This window comes from Glandiceps talaboti, chromosome 11 (genome assembly GCF_964340395.1).
Source record: "Glandiceps talaboti chromosome 11, keGlaTala1.1, whole genome shotgun sequence".
Classification (NCBI taxonomy): Eukaryota; Metazoa; Hemichordata; class Enteropneusta; family Spengelidae; genus Glandiceps; species Glandiceps talaboti.
Window position 1 is genome coordinate 1998268 of NC_135559.1, and position 16785 is coordinate 2015052.

At 36.3% G+C, this 16785-nt stretch overlaps 1 protein-coding gene across 1 annotated transcript; it reads right to left on the reverse strand.

Annotated features, from left to right (window-relative positions):
- Positions 1-230: 230 nt before the first annotated feature.
- Positions 231-11797, reverse strand: LOC144442541 (ras-related C3 botulinum toxin substrate 1-like). Its single transcript, XM_078131914.1, has 6 exons — positions 11671-11797; positions 8962-9092; positions 4755-4869; positions 3927-4044; positions 2208-2368; positions 231-1838 (listed from the first exon to the last, which is right to left on the reverse strand). The coding sequence occupies exons 2-6, from the start codon at positions 9075-9077 to the stop codon at positions 1758-1760; spliced, it is 591 nt and encodes a 196-aa protein (XP_077988040.1). The 5' UTR covers positions 9078-9092; positions 11671-11797; the 3' UTR covers positions 231-1757.
- Positions 11798-16785: the final 4988 nt, after the last annotated feature.

Here is a 16785-nt window from a genome sequence, read left to right on the forward strand (position 1 = left end):
TATGTATGTATGTGTGTATGTATGTATGTATGTATGTATGTATGTATGTATGTATGTATGTATGTATGTGTGTATGTATGTGTGTATGTATGTATGTATGTATGTATGTATGTATGTATGTATGTATGTATGTATGTATGTATGTATGTATGTGTGTATGTGTGTGTGTGTGTGTGTATCTGTATGTATATGTTTTGTGTACCAAGTGTGAAAGCTGGCAAATGGGGAGAAGGTGGTCCGGTAGGTGAAGGGAGGGGAGCATAGGAGAGAACATGGGTGCACTACACTAATAGCCTCATGTAAAATTAAAAGTATGACACTTTCTGAAATCATGATAAAAAAAATCCTCAGTAAATTGCCAAGTAATAAAGATAACAATTTTACAACTGGAAAAACAATAATATATTCAAACTTGAAACGAACGAAATATAAAAGAATGAAAACGATAGAAAATGGGATATTTTGTGACTAAACAAAACTAAGAAACCATTTCATGGTTTAATAGTATCTATGTAATTAACAATTGTTTTATAATTCTACATCAAAATGAAAAAAATGACAACAGATATTCGTAAACGATGTCTGTTCTAAACGCATGTACTGTATCTATAATAATTGTACATGAAGAAGGAGTACAAGTTAAAGTGCGCCATCAACGACGATTCCTTTGATTATAGCTGCACCTTGGTTGTGTGTTCAAACCGATGTACGTATTTAGGTTCATTATATACAGATATCACAATGTTATGCTTTCCTTCTCGTACAAAACTTGGTTGAAGGCAAAAGGACTAAAACAATGATATACAACCACAAAAATGAAAATTCCTCTTTGGTCACGTGACGATGGGTGTGATTTTATCAGACAAATGATTTCTAACATCAAGAACATTTCTCCAATAAAAAATTCTCGTCAGTTTCACCTCAGAGGTTTCATCCAGAATCATTTACAGAAATAGAGCATACAAAATAAATACATTAGTGACATTAAACAAGTCACTCAGTTTCAGGTCTGAAATAAACACTAATGAATATGATAAAGTAACTAATGTGCTTCTCAGTGGATCGAGATTGAAACCGTTACCCATGGCAACGGGTGATGACACATGATTCTCTAGTCACTGAGACAGACTCGGAACTACCAGGAAGATGTTGTCAAATACTACTAAAACAGAGTCAACAGATGTATAAGAATGGAACTTCAAATAATTAGAACAGAGTGTGCTGGTAGTGATACACAACCTACGTTTTGGTGACATGACTGTTGTCTTCTGTAGGATAAACAGCGATGATTACTGTACGTTATTCACTAGATGGCGGTGCGATGATTTTTTTTTGTCCCAGGCATGTCTGAGTCGAGTTGAAACAACAATCCCCCACCCCCACCCCGTCACAGTTCTGTCACTTTCGCCGTAGTCACGACAGTCTGGGACAGATTGTACCGCGACACCGCCATCTAGTGGCGAACAGCAATAGCCATAGTCCGTTCGTCCTGAGGAAGACAACATGCAACAGCCAAGTACACCGATCGGTATACATATTACATGTACACTGTGGGTCAACGAACTTTGTTCTAATTATTCTTATACAACTATCGGACGATGTATTCTGGACACTTGATACAAGAAATCATTAGATTTTATATGGCGATGATATCATTGTTTTGGGCCTAACAAAGTTTTTTGAAAAGGTATCTAGGTATAAATGATGATGCAGCGATAAGTGAATGCTGACCCCTGACCCGTAGCAGCGATGACGTTTCACAACAATATACACTTTTTCTTCGATCCCTTCCTCTTTGAATTTGGTGACACAACCACCTTGGCTGCTTCATCGAACACCTGCAAAACAATTGAAAGAAGGAGATATTATCTTTGGATTATTCCAATTCGACAAGCCAACATGTGAACAAGAGAGAGGTGTTGAAATAAAATATATATAATAAAGAAAAACTGTTTAATGTCTGTTCCCTTCTCAAACTTTATTTAGCTAGCTTACAAATGTAAACATCTTTGTGGTTTTCCTCAAACTACTCTAGCGGTCTGAGGTTTAGATCGAGACCGGGGGTTTTGATAGGTGGGGAATACCAGACAGAAGCCTAGATACGGTATTAACACACTGTGTATTGCACAGTTTTATATAGTTTGAATCAAAATATCAAATATCAAATCAAAATATACACGAAATGAAAAGGAAGAATAAAAAAGTACCTCTTTGACTCCTTTCTGGGTGAGTGCTGACGACTCCATGTATTTCACAGCATTTATTTTGTGTGCTAATTTTTCACCAGCGTCCTTCTTAATCGGGGATTTCCCTTGCTCTTTTAGTTTGGCAACTATTTCATCATTGTCGCGTAAATCAATTTTAGTTCCTATTTGACAAAAAACATAAACAGAAATTTTATCATATCAGGCATGTCATTTATTTATTTATGTTTAGCAAAATAATGACTTGGTTTCAAGGACATATTAATTAATTTAATGCGTAAAGTGGTTTCGTTGTTTTTATTTTAAAGGTGCCATAGATCGATCTATGGGTTAAGTATACAGTGTGACATCATCGTAAAAGACACCCTCTTTTACGGCACCGTCAATGTCACGTGGGTGTTCAGTTGCTACGAACACGTAACGGATTTCGCAGATGGGTTCGATCTCATTGTTGAACGATTAATATCCCCCCCCCCCCAAAAAAAAAAAAAAAAAAAAACCAAACCAGAAAAACAAAAAAAAGCCAACCCCTGGGACAGAACAAGCGGGTGAAATATTATTTTTAAAAGTGGGTAATGAAATCCATCAAAAGTTCTCGAATAGTCACGTGGTCTGTGACGACATAGATACAGTCAGTGTGATCACCCCCTGATCTGTTTTGGGGTTTTATTTTCTAAGCAAATGTGATAAATTTTACATCAAAATCTTCAAGTTTTGGTCAAAACTTACACTTTACAAGTGAAAATACTGCATTTTTATCAGCAAAATATTTTTTTTTAAATGTTTGGAAAAAAACTCCAAAATAGATCAGAAGGTTTTTCAAATCGTTACAATTCTCGAAACTCAATTTTGAAAATATTATTTTATAATTTGTTTCATGTGCTTCCCTTAAGGTTGTTGAATAGGCTATTTTTCATCCAATGTAGACAGCAGTTGATGATTGCTGAAGAAATACTTAGGGCCCTCTACTGTCAAAATTCTTATGCTTTCGAGAAAATTAAAAGTTATACAATAATGATCCAGGGAAGGTAGTTGACGATGATCAAACAAGCCGAAAACAGGAGTCCTGGGTTAGTATAAACACAGACGAGGAAGGGTCTGTGGTATAAAAGGGAAATGGTGTTTACGAAATCACATTGACTCGTTTCATGATCACTTCTTTTGAACATGCTCATGTAATTTTTAAAAGGCCATGTTCACACCGGTACCCAAGGAAAACTGTTTCTATAAAAGCCACATAAATTGGATTCAATGATTGGCGCTTTTGATTCGGAACTTTTTCCAGGACCAACGTTCCGTCGAACTGAAATCTTTACATTGTGGGTGAAAACCGTCGATTTATTCAAGCTACATCTTCTTTATCTACCAAATACCATACTTCCGCAAACACAATGGACAGAGAAGAAACTAACGATACATCATAACTTGTTTAGTGCCCAATATTGATGTCCATCACATTGAATCGTTTCGTTTCCCTGCAGTTTGGCAACTCCTTTAATTTCGTTCAATAAATAATTCCCATGAGTGAAATTTGGTTCGAAAGTCGTAAAAATTTGAAATTTGTTATCGATCTCTTTAATTTTCACCATGTATATGTATAATTATATGTATCATATTTACTCCATAGTTATAATACTTGGCGTGTAACTCCGTAAAATATCACCCCCCCCCCCCCAAGTCATGTGACGAAAGTGTGTAGTTTTTACCCTGTTCCTGACTTACCAACAAGAATCTTGGGCGCCTCAGGAACGTGGTGTCGTACTTCGGGATCCCATTTTGACAGAACGTTGTCAAACGATACCTCACTGACAACACTGTAACACATGATGAAAACATCGGTCTGCAAGGTAAATTATAAATTCAGATAAAGTGTATGTATCAGAGGGGTTATAGAAAGTAAATGTAAATCGCTGTTGTGAAGATTGGGCATGGACTTGTGTGGTATATTTGTGGGGTGGTATTTCGGTATGATTTTTGCTAACATTTGGGTTGTACTTTGCAAACATGCTTCGTATCAATAGCAATTTGAGGTCTGACTTTAGACAACCGCGCTGCATCTAGACACATGTTGATAAAAAATGTTCGTATTCAGTACAGTAACTCTTCTTTATCCTTCATAATGTGATCTTTAATAACAGTAAACTCCATCCATAGAGTGCTAAACTGAATCAAGCGTGTAGTATCTGTCAAACCTGGAGTTATTCCTAAACCAGATTTCGATTTTTTAGACGGCTCATTGCACTGTTTCATCTAAGTTTTCCTCTGTTTGTACGTTTTTTTATCTGTTCATACTATGTAACGAACAAGATCGTCTATCACTGAGAAAGAAGTTCCGGGTAAAAGTAGAACACATTACATTATAATATCAAATAGTCTCAGTAACAAGATATGGATAGGTTCCTTTAATATAATTATTAAAACATAAGGTAATATTATTGCAGATTTGTTTAAACTATCTTTGAAAGCACGACTCGGTTATTTAATATTAGGCTCCTTGTAATAACATATGGTGCCATGTTACTGTTCGAATTTCCTGATATTTGTGTTCACCTGTGGATATGACAGAGGTCTAAGTCTGTCGTAGTCTTCCTGTCCTGCTGTATCCCATAATCCCATATTAACCAGCTGACCATCCACCGTTACATTAGCACTAAAGTTGTCAAATCTGTCCATAAACGATAAAAACAAAGTTGTCACATCTGTACATAAAGTTGTCAAGTCTGTCCATAAAAACAATAAAAACAAAGTTGTCAAGTCTGTCCATAAACGATAAAAACAAAGTTGTCAAATATGTCCATAAACGATAAAAACAAAGTTGTCAAATCTGTACATAAAATCAATACAAGTCAAAATGGAAGTTAGTGTGATATTGCAATATCTCTCTTTTTAAGAAGACGTGTCGACGCCTGAAGCAAAGACGCTTATTTTATACAATGCTCCATTTTTGTACAATTATTATTATTGTCGACAAATTTGATGTAAAGGACATCGCCATTCTGTTTAGACTACAGCTCTAGTTACTGTGTTAGGACCACCACCCTTGACCCTTTGGCTTAACAAATTATGTTGTCATGGCGACGTTATCGTGTTTTATCGACAAGGTAGATTTACATTCCTAACCTATCAGAGTTCTGATTAGTCTTGCTGCTAGACGTTCGGGCTTTCTTTCGATGCTATAACTATAAGCGAACGAAGTTCGCATGTGAGGGCGTGCCCGAACATGTTCCATCCTCGATAGCGTTGTTCGGCTGTGTGTCGTATTTTATCGGAAGAACATCCGAGGGCTAGCTGATAGACTAAGTTCTGATAAGTGGAAGCACAGACAAGTAAGTGGTGGAAGTTAGAATACACACTGTATGTTCTGATCACGCCCTATAAACTGAAGTTGCAATATAACTTATCAAAATCTATTTTAAATTATGACCGATACATTTACAACCAGATACACGTGACCAAAATACTGATGTTACGTTTCAGTATTTTTTTCTAAAAATGTAGTATCACTGTGGTAATTTCAACTTCGCTTTTGATATATATAAATAACATACGATGTTCACTAAACTCTTAGTCTAAAATAAGATTTAAATATGCTAAAAAGTTGTAGAGATTGTTCATCGAAATTGGCGGGGAAATGATCAGTACTGTTCATCGAAATTGGCGGGGAAATGATCAGTACTGTTCATCGAAATTGGCGGGGAAATGATCAGTACTGTTCATCGAAATTGGCGGGGAAATGATCAGTACTGTAAAAGCTCGTGTAAAGTTCAATCGAATTTTTGGTAATTGCCTAGACGTGTTTGTGTGTTTAATACTTCCTCCTTTGATAATAGAAATATAACTGTGTTCAGTTCCCTGATTATGACACAAATCATTCGACTTCCAGTTACCCACTTTCAAGGAACCATATTTTCATAAATTACAACTCAAGCGGAGATAGGGAACCTTTCTGTCAAATTTTTGACGGAACCATATCATCGAAATATATCATACTATGAGTGACGTCACATGAACTTGAACTCGTTACGTGGGCAATGAACGAAATAGTGAATATCTGTCTATTTAAGTGAAACTGGAAGTAGAAATTATATCGTGAAAAGTACGAAAAGTGATGCTATAACTGAATCATACAGCGTTGTGGAGGAAAAATCACACCAGAGAAATTAATTGCTCCCGGAAATAGGGACGTTCTATACAACATCAATACACGGACATTTATTTATCTCTCTTTCCTTGTACATCATCAGATCATTCTCGCAAACCAGAGCTGTTATTTCTTCCATGACACTGCGAAATCAAGAACCTATTGGCGGAGCGTCTTGGACGGTGTCGTAAAAGAGGCTATGGTTTATGACAATGCATCAGATATACATTGACACACTACGGGAAGTTTTTAGTTGTCGTTAGATCTTTAAATACCATTAAAAAACACATTTAATTCTTGAAGACGTCCAAGATAGTAAAAAAGAGAAATAAACACATTAATTGTCTGGTTTGATTACATGATATATTCTATAAAAAAATAACTATGTCTAAACTTACGGAATAGAAATGTGATTCTGGACTTTGGTTCTATTAATGATGTTGCTGTCTGAGTTAATATTTTCACATTCAGTAGACCTACATGGCCATCGCGGAAGAAGAGGGGGCGTTCTAGAGGCCGCGTTTCATGCATCGTCGTAAACCACAGCCTCTTTTACGGCACCGTCCACAACGCACCGTTATTTCACAATGTCGCGAAAGAAATTACAGCTCTGGTGTGCGAGAATGGTTTCATGTTGCAAATAACTATTCACTTATAAAGTTGAGTAATTAGATAAAGTAATGAAATATTAATTACTTCGGCAATTTTAATGTAAACGTGTAGACTACATAATCGCGATTAGCATAACTATCCTATGAGCATATCTGATTATTTGCAATCCAAGTTTTTCGACACCAATTCCAAAAATTTTGAGACTCTCCAATAATATAAAATAATAAATAAATTGTTGATATACGGCAGTTTTAATGTCTGTATACAGTGGGAGTATAATTACTAACAGTGTGATGTGTGTTTTTAGACAAGGAGTCGTTGTATCAGAACAGGTGTTAGTTAAATGTACCTAAAATAAACATCCTAACCAACTGTGTGTACCGATATTAAAACTGCTACTAAACCATGTGGTTAAAAACCAACTGTGGCAATCAATTAAAGTATCTGTATGGATGAGGATAATTAGATATCTATTTTGGACTTTTCATCATAAAACAATTTTATCACGGCATTATACTTCATAAAATCAATGTGAAACAACTAGACCATTGTCACCAAGTCTGTGTTTGTAACTCAATAAACTGCAAAAAACTGGTAAATGTGTAAAACGTGTGTTATTGTACGTACACTAGCAAACTTTTTACACAATTCTTAGCTTTCTGCAATGTATTGAGTTACAAACTCAGACTTGGTGTATGTTGTTTCACATTAATTTTGTCAAGTAGGATACCATGATAAAAATGCACTGTATAAATTAAAAAATAAAAATAAATAGCCAATCCTAATGGACACTTAATTAAAATGTTGAAAGTAGAAGGATTTTAATTGTAATGTGATGGATAAAATTTCGATACTGAGCTGAGGACGCGGTTTCGGGTCGAATAACCACAGTCAAGGATATTACAATATGAAAGCAGTACGACCGAATGTTACGACTAGGAACATCCCGGGTCGACACCATGGCCAAGCACGTACGCCATGACTCGAGAACACATGACATGGACGAGCGATGTTCAAACACATCCGGTGAATTATAATGCTACGTGGATACCGCAACTTTCAAACAGCTGGTTCATTTAGCTGTCCTGTAACTCGCATTTATATGTAGTAACTTTTCTCGTCTAATTTACTAACACGAAATCAATGCTCTCACACTTTTTATTCGAACATATAACCTTTGACCTAGCGTCACCTTATTATCTAGGCCACTCACAGAAGGAAGCAAACATTAATTCTCGTTTCTTTGCAGGAAGCCCACTACAATTTTACAAGTTACAGTTTTATGATTATAAAAGTATTTATACATTGCTGGCGTTTGATTGACACGGCCACATGGATCATACAACATGGAGTCCGAGTCGAAGTCTTCACGTTGTGATCCCGGCATGGGAGGACAAGATATTGAAACAGTTATGATCGAGATTTAGCTCACAGCGTTGTAGGGGAAAAGTTGATAACAAATGTATTACCGTACGTTCATTATAATAGGCTGTGTCTAAATAGTCGTCATTCTAATCTTAGTGTACCTTTATTACAGGTAACACAGCCTGTCAATGTTGAAGTACAGACAAAATTTATAACTTGAAAACATGCCAAGTATGTCATGCACACATTACTATTTATACATATCTAGTATTTGTCTTGTAAGATTTATCAGTAAATCAGTAAATATATCATTTAGCATACGAAATAAAATGAGCTCTTAATCTGTATACACACATACATACACACACAATATATCATATAAATACTATATTGTGTTGTTAAAACTTAAATTATACTATTATATTATATTATAAATATTTTAAATATATATATATATATGTATATATATATATATATATATATATATATATATATATATATATATATATATATATATATATATATATATATATATATATACAATAATCCACATTTTGAAGAATAAAAATTGACACAAATAAAGTAAGAATGTAAACTTTTATATAACTAGTATAGGTATATATAGCCATTACAACTTACACTGTTGGTACATATTCAGATGGGAATGCGTTATGTGTATAAACCCATAACAAACACGTTTTGCCAACAGCTCCATCTCCAACAACGACACATTTGATATTCCGTGTTGCTGACATACTCAGATATCGAAACTGAAACAGAGAAAAGACATAAATGACAAATATTAAAAAAAAAAAAAACATCAGATTATCTTGTCCCGCCTATCGTGACCTATGACCTTTGGCATACTTTACTATATTGACCTGTTCATGTAAACTACTCGTACTGTCATGATGTTAATCGTGACGTAACGACCTTGAGACTGGTATTCTTCCAATTTTTTGTTCGTTTATATTTTTTGGTAATAGACACTCAGGTTTTTTTTAATTATCAGATTTATTATTAGCCGTTCAGACTACAGAGTGAAAAAATGAATCGACACTTGATAGATGAAAGTTAAAACGTAGCAGTAATCTTTTCATTTATTTTTTTGCTAAAAAGTTTTACCCATTTAGGAAATACATCTAACCTTTAGTGGAATCGGTTATCTCCTTCTCTAATCAGTTGAATCACCTACTTTTTACAAACTATTCCAATACTACGAGTATAAACGATCTAGTGACTATTTATCATTTGTCAACAAATTATGAAATTAGTGTGATACTGATAGGTTTTTTTTATCACCAAGCTATCATACATGCTTCAGCAAGTGCAATAACATAAATAATTCGAGAAAACGAGCTAGTGAATAATTGCACGTTTGAGAGGTAAAACAAACTAGAGAATTTACACCATACGGACAAAAGATAAGATGACCTTTGACCACGATGACGTCATGAAACGCGTTGTTGCGAGAATGATATTGAAACTCGTGTAGATTACAAAATTTGTTTGCATGGGTTTTTTTTTCTGTTATTATTACCCATTATTGCGTTACTCAGTATTCAGGACGTAAAACTGATTTTGATACGATTTTGATACGACACTGTCAGTGTATACAAAAATATAACAACACATACTGACTGACTAAATGTTTATAGTCAGTAACATAGGAAGCGAGATAATTGGATATTACATACATACATACATACATACATACATACATACATACATACATACATACATACATACACACACACACACACATACATACATACATACATACATACATACATACATACATACATACATACATACATACGCAGACAGATAGACAGACAGACAGGCAGACAGACAGACAGACAGACAGACAGACAGACAGACAGACAGACAGACAGACAGACACATGCTATAGACAGCAAAATTGAAATAAGCAGCCATTCATATATTTAACCATGGAAATGTATTCATGGATACATTACACTGGCCAAATCACAATGTTGGGACGGAAACAGGAATATAAGCTTCCTGAAGTTGTCATGGCAACCTTTTACGAGAAGAGTCAAATGTGAACCAGTTACTATTGTACTCTGGCCTTGAACATATGTATTTAGTATAAAAAATACATTCTGTCTCCCGGAAGTCATGCACTAATTCCTTATCGTTGAGTTGCCAAAATGTAATTCGATCTCCAAAATGTGAACTTGAACTAAATGTGGGTCAAGTCAACCAGAACGAAAACTGTCTGTCTCTTGGTGGCCAACAGATAAGTTATTGGGTCGGACCACCGGGTATCCATAGTGAGCGGTCTGCTTGCAATAAAATTTACAATTTACATCGCTGATGATGGTTATCTGTATCGGACAAGCACAATCGGAAACAACGAATACTACGTACACCGTACCGGTATATTCACACTTCATGTGTTCCCGTGCATGCATAAAACACACAACTTTACATGAAGTGTTGAAAATTCGCTGGGCCTGCTGGAATGACGTGTCAGCGTTGCACGTTGTTCCATTTCAGTTGTCTGGTATAAATTTGCATAATAAAAGATGACCTCGTCATAGGTCAGTTGTATTGTCGTGTATTGGGCTCCAAACAATACGGCGGTCACTTCCTGCTTTCACATGAATATTATAATTATGTGAGTAATAACAGTGGATAAATATGTCTGTTTTGTCGAATGCGTGACCGACATGAATATTCAATGTGAACAAAATTATTTAATTTTTGAAGTGTGTTAACATTACTGTAAAGATAACATGTTTCGAATTTTGGTGGGCTAACGTTAACTGTGGGCTCTAGTTAAGTTCCGCCCTGACTGTTCAAACGGTTATTTATAACACCAAACTGATCTCATCAACGATTTCAGAATATGTTCGGTTGTTTTTGACAGTGACTTAGTAGGTCCTACCCGTGCTCTAACCTTAGCGAGTTATGTAACAGTCTCCTAAGACCACTCGGTGTTGTTTTAATAACCAAGATCTGTAAATTGATCGATGGCGGACGACGCTATGCATTAAGACCCCGACCTGCAGTTGACGCCCTTATTGAGACAGTTCGTATATACGTAGGGCCATCGGTTCAACACACACGATCTTACCAAATTTACTGTCTTTAACATGTATAATTATACACTGTCATGACGGGTGAAGTTGAACTAATATGATACAGTCATTGAACGACTTATGAATGGAAACATACACCGGTCAGGCCAACACTTAAACGTATGGCCCTATCGGTATCTATGTCATGGAGGGCATAGCCGTAGTGGACTCGTTACCAAAAAATCACCACTTGTGAAGTTAAAGATGTCATTTCAAACACTGAAGAGGGAAATACACCTACCTGTTAGTTACCAATATCACACCGTCTACAACAATAAATTGTCGAAATCTTGACTGACGGACAAGGAAACAAATAGTTCTTTATACAAAGTCCCCCACCTGGTGCTATTAATAGCCACCAATCACCACGCCATCAAACTTTTGTTAGCGTCAGTCGCCAGAGGGCGCTATGAAAAATGACCAACAGATGGTGCCTCCCACCCACAAGAACAATGTTGGTGGGAATGACTCTGGAATTCTAAATACACTCTTTGACATAAACAACAAGCGTCTTGACAGTGCTTGTTTCGACATACTACTAGTATTACTTAGATGATAAATCAGGATTATGTCAACAACGCAATTTCGATAAACTATCGTTGCATGCCTATCATATTCAGTCACGGTTGATCCAAGTCCTGAGATTGCTGAAATGGGTAGTCCAGAAGCTATCCGTGGACACGATTTTCTCGAGTGACCCTAAAACGAATGACAGAAAACAAATGACAGCATTTACAGTATGTAAACAGTGGAATGGCACCCTTTTCTACATTCAGATCGGAATAGTTCAAAATAATTTTTTTTGCATGTATGCTTTCGATCCGGTACAAGTGAGAGAAAGAGAGAGAGAGAGAGAGAGAGAGAGAGAGAGAGAGAGAGAGAGAGAGAGAGAGAGAGAGAGAGAGAGAGAGAGAGAGAGAGAGAGAGAGAGAGTGAGTGAGAGAGAGAGAGAGAGGGAGAGGGAGAGAGAGAGAGAGAGAGAGAGAGAGAGAGAGAGAGAGAGAGAGAGAGAGAGAGAGAGAGAGAGAGAGAGAGAGAGAGAGAGAGAGAGAGAGAGAGAGAGAGAGAGAGAGAGACTAGATATGCTAGATCATTCTTAAAAGGCCAAAAGTGAAAAAAGAAGCCATATACATAAGTGTAATTAGCAGAGCGGTACAATTATATATGAAAGACAGATTATACGGCTACCGTCCTTAGTTCCATCTTGACAGACATTGTCCAATACAAAGAAATATGTCTCAATATGTGTACGTGGTGTATGATTACATTTCGGAATTTGTCAAACTCTTCATCGGCATCCAATTTTACGACATACGGTTAAAGTAGGCCAATAATATCATGTTGAATATTATGGTAACCTCCATGCGTTTCCTGTATTATGGAATCTCAAGAACGTGAGGGTTATCTGTCTAGAGGTGGTTGTTGTTGCTGCTGCTGGTGGTGGTGGTGGAAGTGGTGGTGGTGGTGGTGGTGGTACCACCACAGTCGCTTGTAAACTGTTATTCCTTTCCTAAATGGTTTTATTCTTGTCTATGTCTTATACTAGTAAAATCGGTAGCGATGTCATACCCCATACATACAATACATGTATGTATGTAGGGGGGTATGACATCGCTACCGATTTTATAAGAATATCGCAAATCCCTATAATAACGTCATTGTTCTGTATTAGGACCGTCATAGACAAGAATGAAACCATTTAGGAAAGGAATAACAGTTTACAAGCGACTGTGGGTAGTACATGGTGGTAGTACACTGACGATGAGTCATAGCTCAAAACGCCTCCAATAACTAAAATATCATGTTACTTCCTACATATACGATTTATACGGTAGTTCGAAGTTAGTAACTAATATTGGTATAGAATAAATAAATACACGTCCATCGCATGAGGGCGTGGTCATTATTCATACATCAACGCAGACAAAAACATTGATTGAGATTCGTACAAGTTGTCGAATTCATGGCTACACATGTATAACTGTGAATTCAAACATACATTCACCGAACCGTTACCTTTCTACTTTCAGCCACTAGAGGGACTGTGGTACAGTCCTTCAAAACACTTACATGTTGAGGTTTTAAACAAATATTGCTTTTTCGAAGTTCGACTATTCCAATCGTCGTAAACCGCAGCCTCTTTTACGGCACCGTCCAAGACGTGTCGTTATGTCGCAGTGTCGCGAAAGACTTGAATAACAGCTCTGGTTTGAGAGAATGAACTATTCAAAAGTTTAAATATACCAACAATTACATGGCTTACAATAATTGTGAACCAAATTTCGGCTTGAAAACTGAGGATTAAAATATAATTGCTGCCTGACTTCATCAGAGATACTGGTACTAAAATAAACCACGTCGACACCGTACAATTGTATAGAGTATTATAGGAATGTTGTGTATATGGTCAAAGAAATGTACCCTATTGTAAAATGTACTGTACGAGGTCTGTTGAATGAATGAATAAATGAATGAATGGAATAATTAACGTAATAACTAGATACCAGATAATCCTGATAAGTCCCTCCTTCAACATACAACATCATCTTTGTACCTTGTCACATTATGGTTTCATATTCTGACAATCGCAGGTTCCACAAAGCTATGAAGAAGAATTTTAAGGAGCACCGGCAATGTTTATGTGTTTGGGGTTATCTTCCTATAATAGTACAGACAATTTCACCTAGCCTCGCCGACACAATACATCTCATATACATTATTATATTGGTCATATACTACATAGTAGTTAGTAGATAAGGACAACTTGTTGATTTACTACAAATGAAACAAAATACAATTGGAACACATTGTTACCAATGAAGTCTTTGAAGTCTGACTACAATGGTAACAGTGTATCACAAAACACAGTAGAGTTGTTTTACTAATTAGAAGCCCGCGATAAATACCCATTTCTCATCCATATCACCGCTTTCAAAGGGCTGAAAGGGGTCAGTCTATTTTGTTTCTACCTAATTGACCTGTAAGGTATTATTTTCTGTCTCGGTTACTCAGACTCTGGGAGGAGCTCTCAACGGAAAGAGTTTGGGTAACCGAGACTACCTGTATTAGTGTTAAAGGTAGAAAAAAATTAATGCTCTTGGTGACATCAGCAGTGATAATTGGGCACCATACCCAGAATTCCCTACCCCAATGTACAGACGTCAGTCCATAGCTAAGTTGAATGTTATTTCTCTTATTTTTAGCCCCACAGGTGCCTACTCCCCCTATTTGACTATACATATGTGTCACCCTATGGGGTGCATTTTCTAGCCCTTTGGTATAAAATGGGGTCTGTTTTTCAAACTGAAGAGCTAACATGGGGTCCACTCTACATTATTTTCGATTTTGTTTGATTGTCTACCAAATCATAACTGTCATTAATTGCCCCAAAATGTTACCCCACTATATTTTGCAATCTACCATTTCCTTAGTATTAACTGCTGCTAATGTATTTTGGTCTAAAATTTAATCTTCTAAAAAACCTGTAATGATCTAAAATTGGGTATTGGTGTTTGGTTAAAATAGGTCTAAAATGGGTCTTGGGATGAAAGTATTGGCCACACACCCCTACCAGAGCTGGTCACTGGTACCGCCCCCGAGACAAAGTTAATGTCATGCCTTTGTTCGCCTTGAATGACAAAGGAAAGCTATGTTGCAAGTTACAACCTACCAATCCAAAACATAAAAATATTGTCCACCTGTACTGAATAATTAAAATATTTCATTTTAGATTAGGTGTGCCTGGGTGAGATTCTAAACATACCAGTTTATCATATGGATTTACAGGCTTGCTTGTGTATTAACCCCTCCCTGGCCCCTGGAATTTCCTTTGCTTTGTGTTTGTACAATAGGCTATGCACAGATGACTATGGTATTTTTACATGCTTGTATCTGGGGCAAGACACAAATGACATGACAACTGTGATATGACTCCAAGTATTTATGTATTTTATTTGCAGTAAGTGTACGCATCAGGTTAAACACACCGTGCATGTAGTGATGTGGTGGTATTGACATTGAAGGGGAAGTACATACTCCAAATGAAATCTGAAAACATACCAGTGCAAACTTACAGAGCTGTATCAACACATTTCATTCCTGTAGAAGTCTCAATGTATTTGTCTCTCAAACATGGAGACATCTTGAATTAACAATATTGTAGTGAATTTGATTTTACTCTAGCATTAGACTGAAGGATTCATCATTGTTGGTCCTCCTGTATTCTAGTTGCTAAATGTTAGATTCAATATTCTATGACCTCTCTCACCACTGTATAATCAAATAACTGTATCTAACACCAACATTCCATTCTTACCATTGACAGCAGTACATGTACTTTAATGCTAGTGGAGTGCTGATGTACACATAATGATGTTATCGAGTCTTCACATGACTTCCATTGAAACTGTAGGTTGAGGTTGTAGTAAACTGAACATCGTAACCAATTACAACTGCCTGTCAGTGTGTGATGGATTACTACTGACAGGCATCGTTCATTCTTTCCCAGCACTAGATTTAGCTAGATTTTTGGTGGATTATATTTATTTCACTATACAGGGAAAGAGAGATCATAGAAAACTGAGCCCAACATATAGCAACTAGACCAGTACTCCTGTTAACCATTAACTAAATTAAATGAGTGATTAGAGGTGTGTACACAACAACAAATCTGACAGACTAGGCCAGAATTAATTCTGACTATATCTTGGAAAATACTGCTGCCAATGAGGGCGCTATTACAAACAACTGTACACAAACTTAAGTTAAAAACTTAAAGTTAAGACACACTAGAACTGGCCAAATAAAAGATAAAAGTGAAATACATACACAGTACAAAATATGAAACGGATGGGTACATTATTAGCAAGATACTGGACTTGTAGACAAACATATTTTTTTGTAAAGAAAGTATATAAAGACTATTCTACATGAAATGAAAGCATCGTTTGTTAAACACTTCACAATATAGCTTTCCATTGATAGCGTGCCCTCTAGAGACATGACTCAAGTCAAAGGAATATCACTTCTGAACTGAGATACTTTGTATGTTCTATACAAGTTTGTACATGAATACACCATGTCAGTGTACAGCCGACAGTCTAGTCTTAAATAGGGAACTTGCAAACCCGCCATGTTGAATGTTGCATCATGGGTAATGTGATAATAAACACTAATCAAATAGTATTGTAAACAATAATGTTACATTGTTTTTAACCACAAATGATCAATTCAGAGTCTCCCTGACCATTGTGGGAGGTTTATTTTATCAGTAGCTCCAGATTAGGTAATACGATAACCACAGATAATCCCATAGTCCTTTGAGTCTGAGAATGCTCAGTCTGGATTGCAAGTTCCC